The sequence below is a fragment of the Malus sylvestris genome, chromosome 3, assembly GCF_916048215.2.
Source record: "Malus sylvestris chromosome 3, drMalSylv7.2, whole genome shotgun sequence".
In the NCBI taxonomy this organism is placed as follows: domain Eukaryota; kingdom Viridiplantae; phylum Streptophyta; class Magnoliopsida; order Rosales; family Rosaceae; genus Malus; species Malus sylvestris.
Window position 1 is genome coordinate 21,274,452 of NC_062262.1, and position 12,041 is coordinate 21,286,492.

Sequence of the window (12,041 nt, forward strand, 5' to 3'; positions counted from 1 at the left end):
TTGTCGCTTAAAAGCCTTTGGACGAACACTTTCTTGAGTTCCGATTTGATTGCCCTGAACACTCCCACATTTTGTGTATGCGCATGATTGTGCTTAATCCTACATTGCAGAGATCATCATCATTATTTATCATTGCCAAAACACATTTTTAATCATTTTCAACCAAAGGTCAATAAGGTGTATCTATTATCTACGTGTCTTCTACAAAAACTTTACAATTTCACACACACACACACACACATAGAGTACACACACACACACACACACACACACATAGCACTTCCCAAAGTGATAGCATCATGGATTTCAAAATCTTCCTTCAAATTTTCAATAGTTGAGTTGGAGAGTTCACTTTGCTCTTGAATTTGTGCCATGAACTCCATAATCTACCCAATTTGCTTCTCCAATTCACCCGTCTTCTTGGCTTGATTTTGCATCTCTTTGTTTCCATTTTCTACTTCCTGGTTCAAAGAGGTGAGTAACTTATTAAACATATCATTATCCAAAGACATACCTGAATTGAATTGGGCATATTGTTGTGGTGGCTGCATAGGTCTTGAATATAACTCCTCTTCTTGCTGCCAATACCCATCTTGTTGGAATTGTTGAGGTTCTCCTCACATGTAATCTGAATAATCTCTCCAATCCGAATTGTAAGCGTTGGAAAACATGTTGTCCCCTGATTGGCTATGGCCTTGATAACCCCAAACATCTTCATTCGCAGCGAATTGAGAACATTGATGAGTTGGATATCCTTGCCCATAGGACACACCATCTGTAGGGACACTTTGCATTGTGGTCCTTTCGGCATATTGTGACAATTGAGAAGTAAGTTTCGCCAATTGAGTTTGAATGGTAGCAAAATCCATGTCTTACTTCTCTAGTACTTGAAATCAAGGAAACAAAACTAAATCAAATATCATAAGTAAAAATAAAAGACACAAATAGAAACAAAGTCAGTAACTAAAACAAAAAAAACATGAAAAAGAAACAACGGGGGATTAGCAAAGTTGCTAATCCCTGGCAACGGCGCCAAAATTTGATGCGATGAAAGTTAAGCACTCAAATTAAACCCTCTTTTAACAATTGTAGTATATGTATAAGTAGGGATCGTTCTGGACCGGGGATTAGGAGGGATTGCTAATCTAAACTAAACTGACTTACAAAAAGAAACTTAAAAACACTTAACTAGACTCTATAGACTTAAAACACTTAAAAACACAAACTAAAACAGATTCTAACTAATTAGACACACTAAAGTAAAGGGGGATTGGGTTTTGGACGAAAATAAAGTAAAACAAAACAGAAACTAGAACTAAACAGATTTGCACGAAATTGGTTGTTTTGGATGGATGATGGGCTAGCTAGAAGGTCTTTCTCCACACATGACACACTTGCATACAAATCAATCTCCAATTGCTTTTCAATAAACTATGATGCTCAACACCCCAGATTAACCGTGATGCACAAATTAACCCTCAGATTTTCCTTTACTCATTGAATTGGATGAATGCATGCGACAACCCAAATCATTCTCTAAAAGTCCCCTATATGAATGCATAATAGAGATACAATTAAAGATCATTAAGTTCCATGAAAATCATAAGCGTTGACGAGGCAATTGTAACTATGAATGCATGATATGTTTGCCAAGAATTCAATTAACGCAATTGTGACAAGCAACCTTCACTACTCATGAATATAAACTTGTAACGATTAGGTGAAACTTATTTATATCCTAGCATCAAATTCATGCATGAAAACTAAGTATGCATCCTTAATAAACATACACAAATCCGTTATGAATAAAATAGATAATTGAATTGCAATCACAACTTATCAAATCACAATTGGAAGAAATCAATTCATATTGCAAATATATTCATGGTTTCGAATTCTCCTCTAGCCAAAAGAGGTTTAGTTCCTCATACTTGCAATTAAACAGAAACAATTGAAATTAAACATTGAATACCAAAGTAGAATACACCTAGAATGCTCCAGCAATCCAAATTGAATGACTAGCACAACTCCAAGCAATCCTCCTTCCTTGCAAATATGCGGCACCAAGGTGTGAGTGGTGAATGGATGGTCTCTTGTGGTGGTGGATGGATATAGGTGAGTTATGGTGAAGGAGAGAGAGTTGTGTAGATGATGTGGTGTCTTTGGATGATGGCCCCCAAATTATGGTGAAGGGTGGATGTATTTATAGGCTAGGGAGAGGAGTGTATGGAGTTGTAATGAGTGGATGTAATGGGTGTAGTGGATGAGTGTTGTGGTAATGAGTGGATGTAATGGGTGTAGTGGGTGAGTGTTGTGGTAATGAGTGGATGTAATGGGTGTAGTGGGTAGATGTTTGGTAATGAGTGGATGTAATGGGTGTAGTGGATGGATGTTTGGAGTTGTAGGTCAACACACTTGCACACACACATGTTGATTTCTAGCCTTCAAATCTTCAAAAACGTCCATCCTCATGTCTCCATGCTTGCACTATCTAATCTTGGCTAAAAAATGCTCTAAAATGCTCCAAAATGCACTTTCTTGCCAACTTTGTTATTATGACCTACAAACACATGAAAATAGCTTAAAATACATAATTAACTAAGAAATAACAACACAAATGCACAAGAACAAGCTAACTAAGTCGCATAAATATGTTCCTATCAATAGTCTACGCCCAATCGGTTGCTGGCCGTTGACATCTTCATTATGGTTTTTCAAACTACATTATTACACAATCATTCAAGAGCAAAAGATAGATTTTCTAACAAATATGAATGCTTCGAGACGGGCATATCGACATGTCGGTTTCCACAAATGCAACATGAAACTTGACCGGAAGAACCATATTACTATAGTCAAATGCCCCACTAGCTTAGTCCTTTTCCTGCTCTCCATTCCCTGCTTCAAGGACTCCAACCTTTTCATGCACACTTACTATTGAGGATAGAGGTCCATACATTTGTTAGACTATATGGTCACATGGATATCTCATCGATGCCAAACCGGCCTTTTGGATCTGCTTCAGAGAAATGTTATGAAGGTGCTTGGAGGGGATGATGGCGACTTTCTCGAGGATCTTGTTGTTGGTGTGAAGTCAAAGGCCATGCGCCAGTAGCAGCGGTTGATCACCCGACGGGAAAATTTCTTCACTGGTTTTGTTCGGATGCAACCCATGATGGTGGATCCCAAAGGAAACAAGAAACTGGGACAAATTTGGTGGTGGAAACAAGAACTAGGTTTTGATCCTAGAGGAAGATAGGCGGTGGAAATAGGAATTTGGGGTGTTTAGTGGTGGATGGACAATAGGAATTTGGTTTGGGTTTTTTTTATATTTTTATTAATTAAATAGTTAATTAATTTTTAATATTTAATTAATTTCTCAATTCAGTTGGATGAGCGAGTGGGTCCGCTGCCTGTAACAGCCAAATTGATAGAAAATTTAACCTAAGACCTCTCATTTACAAGTGAAGCAACCACTAGACCGTAGTACGAAGTGACAACTCTTTTTGATACTAACCTTTTTATTTAAGTAGTACAACATTTATCATCTAATTGTACCATAACTTCTAGATGAAATTGTAGCAATGGTCCTTCAACTTTAATCTAATTGGAGCAATGGTTCCTTAACTTTATTTCCATGACCATTGGTCCCTCAACTTGTCAAAATGTGCAGCCATGGTCATTTTTCTTAACACTGTCAATAAATGCGTTAAATTCAGTCATGTGCATGGCACATGAGATTGATTGTAGGGGCAATTAAGGAAACATATTATTTCCCAGGTTGAAGTCGATACCCATCGCCAAAGATTGGAGTGTCTCAGACAAACGCAAAAAAGGGCTTAGAGCCATCTTCTCCTTCTCATCTTCTCCTTCTCTTCCTCCTTCTCATCTGCAACTCTCTCTCTCTCTCTCTCTCTCTCTCTCTCTCTATTTCCTCTAAAACAACATACAACCACTAGCTCTCTCTCTTATTTCGCTTTTCGAAAGTTTTGATAGGGACAATGACGGTGGTCTCCACTGACATCGCGAAGCTAATGAAGCGTGAAGTGCCTACACTCGCATCCCTCTCTCTCTCTCTCTCCCACATTTCATCTTCTTCTCCATGACTGAATGAATGAATGACATGTTTTCGTTTGCTGCTTTTAGGGTATTTCAGAGGTTTGCATTTTCTCTATTTTGTGTTCACATTTTACTTTTTGTCCTGTTTGGTTCGCCAAAAAATGAAATTCGAAAAATACCCAACATTTCCTTTTCAATTTTCTTCTAATTTAAAAAAAAATTAAAACTAAAGTATTCATGGAATTTGTTGTACTGCTGTTGCAGTTGTGCAATTGGCATGCAGTGCGAATTAGTGTTTGCTTTTCTTAAGCATTTTTTTTAATTTTCCCAACATTTTCTCGGAAGCCGAACAATGTACTTTGGGAATTGGGAATGGGAGCCCTTTTTAAGTTTGTTTGAGATTGGAATTTGCGTTTGTCGTAGAACATGGAGGTCTTACGAATTGTATTTTGATGACTTAAATTTATGACTGGATTGGTTTGTTTAATGTATTTAATGACTAGACGAGTTTGATTAGAATCTTATTTTCATGATCATGATTAAGAATTTGAATGGATGGTGAATGGGTATCGCCTTCAATCTGGGGGCAGGTATCGAGCTTCAACCTGGGAAATAATATGTTTCCTTAATTGCCCTTACAATCAATCTCATGTGCCATGTACATGACTGAATTTAACGAATTTATTGACGATGTTAAGCACTGTTTGAAAAATCCCCGCCTAGGCACTAGGTAGTTGGTCACCATCTCGATTAATGCCTAGGCGTTTAAAAATTAAGAAAGAGCGTCTAGACCTTCTGAGGCGCCAGCTTAGACCGCCTGGGCACTCACCTATCCCACCAAGACCCACCTAGGTTGCGACACACTTAGACAGAAAATAGATAACTTTCATTTTGCGTTTTACCTTTTTCAATAAATTGTAAGCGACTTGTTGAATACTTAAATGAACGCACATTATATGCTTGTTTCTTATATTTTTATTATGTTCCAATAGCTCATAATATATATGCTATTATATTTTGTAGTTTATGATGAAATTATATATATTTTAAGTATAAATAGACACTTATATACACAAAATATAATAAATTTAATTATATCCGCCTAGTCCGTCTAGGCGCCAAGCTCCAGCCCTCCCTTCGATTAGGGCTTAGCGTCTTTTAAAACCTTGGTGTTAAGGAAAATGATCATAGCTGCACATTTTGATAAGTTGAGGAACCAATGGTAATAGAAATAAAATTGAGAGATCATTGCTCCAATTAGATTAAAGTTGAGAGACCATTATTACAAATTTCTCTAACTTCTACTATCTCTTTAATAGAGCTAAAACCTACCAACATTTGTGGGTCCACCTCTGATAGAGAGTTGACAAATAGCATTCGTTTTTTGCCCCAGACTCCCGCAGCCTCCTCCTTTTCATCTCTATCTTCTCCGTCGGCCCCTAAATATTTCTATCAAATTTCGATCCGTTCGAGTCGCTTCACTCTCCCTCCGTCGTTTTTCACTCTCCCTCCGTCGTTTTTCACTCTCGATCCACCCCTGCATTACTTTTCCGGCCGTTTTGCAGGTACGGTTTAGATTTCTTGAAGTTTTCCGTTTTCCTTTGGTTTAAATTTTGGCGAGAAACATGAAATATTTCTGAAATCTTGTAATTATGAGCATTCACTGTCGATTTGATGTCTGTGCTATAGAAGATTGTAGTAATTCTTCTGGGTTTTTATAATTTGCCTAAATTAATCGTTTTTTCCGTATGAATTTTGTAATTTTTGTTAGTATAGTTGCACTGTCTCTTTGTATAGGAAAGCATCATTTGCGATTCGAATCCCGGTTACGGTAAGAGAAGTCAGAATCCAATCTTTCATAGGTGTGGCCTGATGCCTTTTTCAATGGATTGGTTTGACATGAATATTTACGGATGGATATTTGCTCTTGAAGTGTTTCTTAAAATGCGAAATGCGCCATTTTAAGGATGGATTGCAGCATTGTTCTTCGGTTTTTTTATCGTTGTCAAATGGATTTGAATGTTTTTTTCCTGGGAAATGAATATCATTTGAGCTCCTTTTTCATCTGTTCCATAAAACATATCATCCAAATAACTACATAAACTTGAATCGGATTCTGGAGTAATGCTGAGAAATACGATGCAGAAGTAATAACCATTTTAGTTAACTTGTGTGCTAGTTAGACTGTAGAGTTTAGGGTTAAGCGTGTATTACCCGCATGATAGCATTAATCATAAGACTGTTCACATCATTATCAGTTCAATTAAGCTGCGCGTGATTGTTTCATGATGATTTATTTCGATCTTCTAGTTGTTTCATTTATTTCAATCTTCTTTATTCTTTATTATTACATGTAAATGGTTCCATGGAAATAAACAGAATGGAGTCAGATGATGTATTTCAATCTTCTTAAATCTTACGTTTGTTTTTATTCTTCTCATTTCATGCAATTGTTTTCAAAATTAGAGCATTGTTTGCTGATATGTTCTATGTTGAACTATTGTTCCTGAGTTATGTTGGGGGTAATTGTTACAGTTCTACTTGGGGCATCTTATGTAATAAAGTCCAGGTCATTTGTTGTCGTAACTCATTTGAAATGATTGTATGGTAGACAAGTATTGTTGCCACGATTGCTGGTCTATAAGTTCAGGTTGTTAGTCAGCTGAATCATTTTTTAGTTAAAAATCCAACATTAGAAGAAGCTAACTGCTGCTATTCAGCCCGAGCTTTGTTTGTTGATTAACTCCAATTAAGCCCATTCTTTCCAAATTTGGTGAACTGCCCCTACTCTCTTTTTTTCAATGTGACTATGGAAGGATTAGCGTATGGTCTAATGGGGTAGTTTGGGTATATATAGAAATTAAGGCCCTGTGCCTCCCCTATCTGGTTTGTGGTGCTTATGCACGGTGTTGATATTTTGAGTTGTGATTTTGTTGGAACCTCTACAATATAGAACAATATGATTTTTCCGCCTGTGGAGAAATGTAGTTTTCGGAAGTTACTTTCATAGAATGACCTTTTAATAATGTCTATAATACAGAATGTCAGAAACACCCTTCCGACCACGTGAGCAGCTCTATGAGAAGCAAAAGATTTTCCAAAGCATCCACAAACACACATACCTGAAGGGACCATATGATAAGATTACGTCTGTTGCCATTCCAGCTGCTTTAGCTGCTACTTCATTGTTCCTTATTGTGAGTTTCTAATTACTTCATTTCTTTTAAGACTTTGTAAGTCTTTTATATGAAAAAAAGCATAGTTTTCCTTGCTTTTGTTGCAATCTAATTGTAAGGTCTGGTGGCATTTTCTCCAGGGACGAGGGATCTACAACATGTCACATGGGATTGGAAAGAAGGAATGACGCAGCATAGGAATGACCGTTGGCTGGCAGACAAAGTCTGAAGATTTATGTGCTCCCAGTCTCTGGTAGTGTTGAATTTTTTCTGTTTGCGGCCTCTAATAATTGCTTAGTAGCAGATTCTGTACTTCCATTGAAAGGGGGAGCTTTTACTTTTGAAATTTCTGCTAATGGGGTTTCCTGTTTGATAAAAACTGCACTCGTTTAATATACTTAAGACTTCAGTCATTTGTATTAGACGTCTTTCTCAACTGTTGCCTCGTTTGGTATGCATTTTCTATGCTTAGAAATGTGTATCAACTTGGTTTTTACTCCGGTGATTTCGCTTGGTATGCTTTGCTTGAATTGAGTGGCAATTTTTTCGTAGTTGTGTCACATTCTCAGCTTATTTTTTCATATGCTTGACCGATATGTAGAATATTTCCGGTGAATCTAACTGCTGCTTCAGCATCTTCGTCATATTATATTCTACCCCTTCACTAGCAGAAGCAAAATCTTGTTAAGAAACTGCTGCGAGCGAGAGATTCTCTTATCCAAAGTTGTAGTCCCGTTGGCATCTTGCTACATGTTCAAAAAGGTGTATAATCTATCCAATGAATGATCGACACGGGATGAGTTGGTGACATGAGAGAATCTCTTGTCCCTAACTTCAAATTGTCAGGCCATTCCGGCTTATCGCTCCACATATCTCGATACCCACTCTGAAAACTGCGCCTTTTTGTGTTTCCACTCAAATAATTCCTAATTCTTACGCATGCCACGCAAGTGTTATTTGAAGCATCGCTACCTAATCAAATGACTACGAAAGTAGAAACTAAAACTCAAGTACTAGGGTTTAAAATAATCTCAGGTTGCTAAAACTGCAAAGGTGTTTATGAAAGATTTACAAAGTTCCATGCATCCCACTTTTTAACCAAGGTTTTTGTTATACTTTTACGCTGTGGAAAAAACTGACACTTTCTCAATGGTGGTTGGAGAGGCGAAGGGACTTTAAGGTCTCTTTTAGTGCATAGGATTGAATTGGATTTAATATAAATGGATGGCTCCCGAATTTGTCTAAGTTGAAAGGTAGGTCGGAGTTGAACTAATCACGAATGAAACTTATTCCGAATGTGTCATCACTAAGACCGACGGACCTGATGCCGACACGGCCTACTACAAATGTGGTGAAAGTTGCACCTGCGTCATGTATGCGAGAACTTGGTGCCAGAAAATTTGCCTCCTTCAATCTCCACGGAACGGTACTTTCATGTGTTATAATTTGAGTTGAATAGTAACGTTACGTGATCATGATCTAGATACACCTAAAAATTACTCCTTTTTTTGGAGCTTAAAAGTACTCCTTAAGTGGTGGCGATGCTCTTGCCATCCCTTAATTGTGGTGCTCGTATTATACCTTGTTCCTAAATGCCATGCATTAACTGTATCGTTTCGGAGGCATAACTTGTTGGACTATTGTTTGGTTGGTTGGCATAGAATACATGTTCCTAGAATTTGTGTTTGCCTGACATGGTCTCGTGACACCCTGACATCAGGACCGGCCTTGAGAATTTGGGGGGCTTTAGGTGAGCCTTTGAAGTGGGGCTCTAAAGTTGTCTGACCCTCCTTTGCACATTCATATGTGTAAAAAAAATCACTACATACATTAAAAAGTCTATTTCTTCATTAAATATCATTAAAGTTAGTATCAAAAGAAGAAAGATATACAAATATTAGTTAAATATTATAATTTTTGTGTTTTATATGCAAATGTACTAATTAAGTTTACAAAGAGTTTAACAATGAAAAGCTAAGAAGTGCTAACAATGAGCTGACAAACATGTGATAATATATGGTTTGAATTAAAAGAAATATTAACACTTGTTTGATAATCATATCAATTTTTTTCTTTGTTCTCTACTTCAAACAGGGAGTATATTTCCAAGCCACCATAATAAAAAATCTCTAAGCATCAAATAGACTATGGAAACTCATGTCTCAGGCTCTCAGCATATTGCGCATGTATGCATGAAGCATGCATATACGTGATTGCTTACAACAAGAATCTCATTTTTTAGGATTATCTGCAGCCTATCTGTATCGAAATTTGTCGAGGGCGCCGTCTTAATTTTACCTGCGAACCAGCAGATCAAGTAATGCGATTATAGTCGACGTTTTAATTCAAGTTGCAACAGTAATACTGTAACCTTATTTCAAATTAATCTGTAAGGTGTTTTAGTGCGTCAAGGTAACCAGCATTTGCCTAATCCCACCTATCTCAAGTAGAAAAGGAAATTTACCCTCACAAGTCATTCACTTAATAAGTTAATGCAGTCGCCACTGATCTCCAAGGAGAAAAAATTTCAAACTTAATATATAGAAATGAGTTTGTTAAATCATTAAAATGCCAAAAATCAAGAAAATGACAACCAATGCGCAGTTAGGGGTCTGCTATTCCTATTTTGGTGTCTTGTTTATGTCTCCTTCTTATTTGGTTGAAGGAGACATCAACGAGGCACCAAAATCGAGACAACAGACCCCACCAATGCACATATACATGCAGCACGGCACGCGCACAATGAACTATTTTGATAATTCAATGCTATACATAATAGGAGGAGGATTCTCTCTCCTCTAAGTCTCTCTCCCCTTCCCTCCCCTTTTATTTAAACGGTTACGATTAAGCCACATCAAATATTGTATTGATTTTTTTATAGAGAGAGAAAGACAAAAAAAACTGTGAGAGGAGGAGATGGAAATGGATGAAAATAGGAGAGAAAAAAATCATACTCCCATATATATTAATATCTCTGTCATATCAAAAGTGGTGAGTCCAGCATCATCATATTTAAGAGTAAGATTGTAACATCCTACATCGCCCATGGGAGTAATTCTTAAATGTATATTCACATCCATACCTAGCACGAGGCCTTTTGGGAGCTCACCGTCTTTGGATTCCGTTGGAACTTCGAAGTTAAGTGAGAAGGTGGCTGGAGCACCTCCATGATGGGTGATCAAGTTGCTCGTAAGTTCCTAAAAACAAAACCGTGAGGGAATGGTAAGCCCAAAGTGGACAATATCGTGCTACAGGTGGTGGAGCGGGCCGGGGAAGTGATTTGCCCCGAGCCAGGATGTGACAAGGATGGGATATAATCCTTCTCCACATATTTAAGCATTAGCATCAACTGCATTGTCCCTATCAATTCGACCTCAGCCACGAGAGATTTTTCAGTGTGACCGTCATACGGGGTGGTACACCACGTGTCGCTCTATAAATGGTGGGATATGTGTGTTAAAAAGTTAGTAATTTAAAAAATAAAAGTTCTCACCACATATATAAAAATACGCGATGTACCACCTGTGTTTCCGTAATAATTAAAAATTTCTCCCCAGCCACCGCTCGTCTGCCGCATCCCATTAACAACCCGACATATGTCTAACGAATCCTTACCATTCTTAACCACAGTCTGTCGGTTATCTTCAGTTATCGCACCCTGAATTGGCCTTCAAATGAAACTGTGAATTCTTGTTTGTTCTTCTTCCTTTCTTGATCGAACTAAACGCAAATTTTCTATGAGAATTATGGTGCAACAACTCTGCAATTGCAATGGGACAGCCTATGTACGCAAGTAAATCAGAATCAGGGATGGGCAAATACCCATCGGTTGTGGATAACCGCAGTTACCCGCCCATTTAAATTTTACGGTTACAGTTATGGGTAACCGTTTAGATAATAAACGATTACGGGTATAACCGTCTACCCGTGAAATTTAAATGGACGGTTATGAGTATTAACTGCAGTTATAAACGGGTAACCATTTACCTATTTATTTTATATATGTAAAATTAATACAAACCATGTTCCGTATCGGACAAAACTTAGATCAATGCTATTGACTATAGTACATGATTTCTATAGCTAATATAATATAGTTTTCCTTAACCACTTTAAATTTCATGGTCCATTATATATATTATGTTAATATTTTACATTTCGAGTCAAATAACCCAAGAATATTGTCTTTTAACAGTTTTCGTAACCAAAAAATACTTAGCAAATTTTATATTACCTGCATTGCAAACAGTTAAAAATATCGTTTGTAAACTATTATTTCAATTATTTGAATGATATAATGACTTAAAAAATTAAAATGCGGAAATGTATGACAAATATACTTATAACTGTGTTTAATTGTTAGAAAAACAAAATTACGACAAATTTTTCTTTTTTAATTTTCAAGTTGTTAAAAAAACACGTAGACGGGTGAAAAAGGAGTAAATGGTAAAAAGAAAGGATAAACAGGTTTAAAAGTGATAAATGGGTAAACGGGTACTAAACGATTACGGTTAAATGGATACACGATTATGGGTATGGTTAACTGTTTATAAACGGTTATGGGGATAGATATAACCATTTAGATAATTACCCAACGAGTAAACGGTTATGCGGGTATGAGAATAAACGGTTATGGATAAATAACCACGGTTACCCGTCAGCCATAACCGTTGCCCATCCGTAATCGGAACCAACCCGGTTTCTCTTCTTCTACATCAACTTTACACGCTCCAAAGATTATCTTATCAGTAGCTCTACACATAGGGCTGATTTGGTATTGCTGTGCTTTGAAAAAAAGCTGCTGTG

General features: G+C 37.1%; 1 protein-coding gene across 1 annotated transcript; it reads left to right on the top strand.

Moving 5' to 3' along the window:
• The first annotated feature begins 5,450 nt into the window (after window positions 1-5,450).
• Window positions 5,451-7,657, top strand: LOC126615167 (uncharacterized). Its single transcript, XM_050282930.1, has 3 exons — window positions 5,451-5,624; window positions 7,100-7,256; window positions 7,376-7,657. The coding sequence occupies exons 2-3, from the start codon at window positions 7,101-7,103 to the stop codon at window positions 7,421-7,423; spliced, it is 204 nt and encodes a 67-aa protein (XP_050138887.1). The 5' UTR covers window positions 5,451-5,624; window position 7,100; the 3' UTR covers window positions 7,424-7,657.
• Window positions 7,658-12,041: the final 4,384 nt, after the last annotated feature.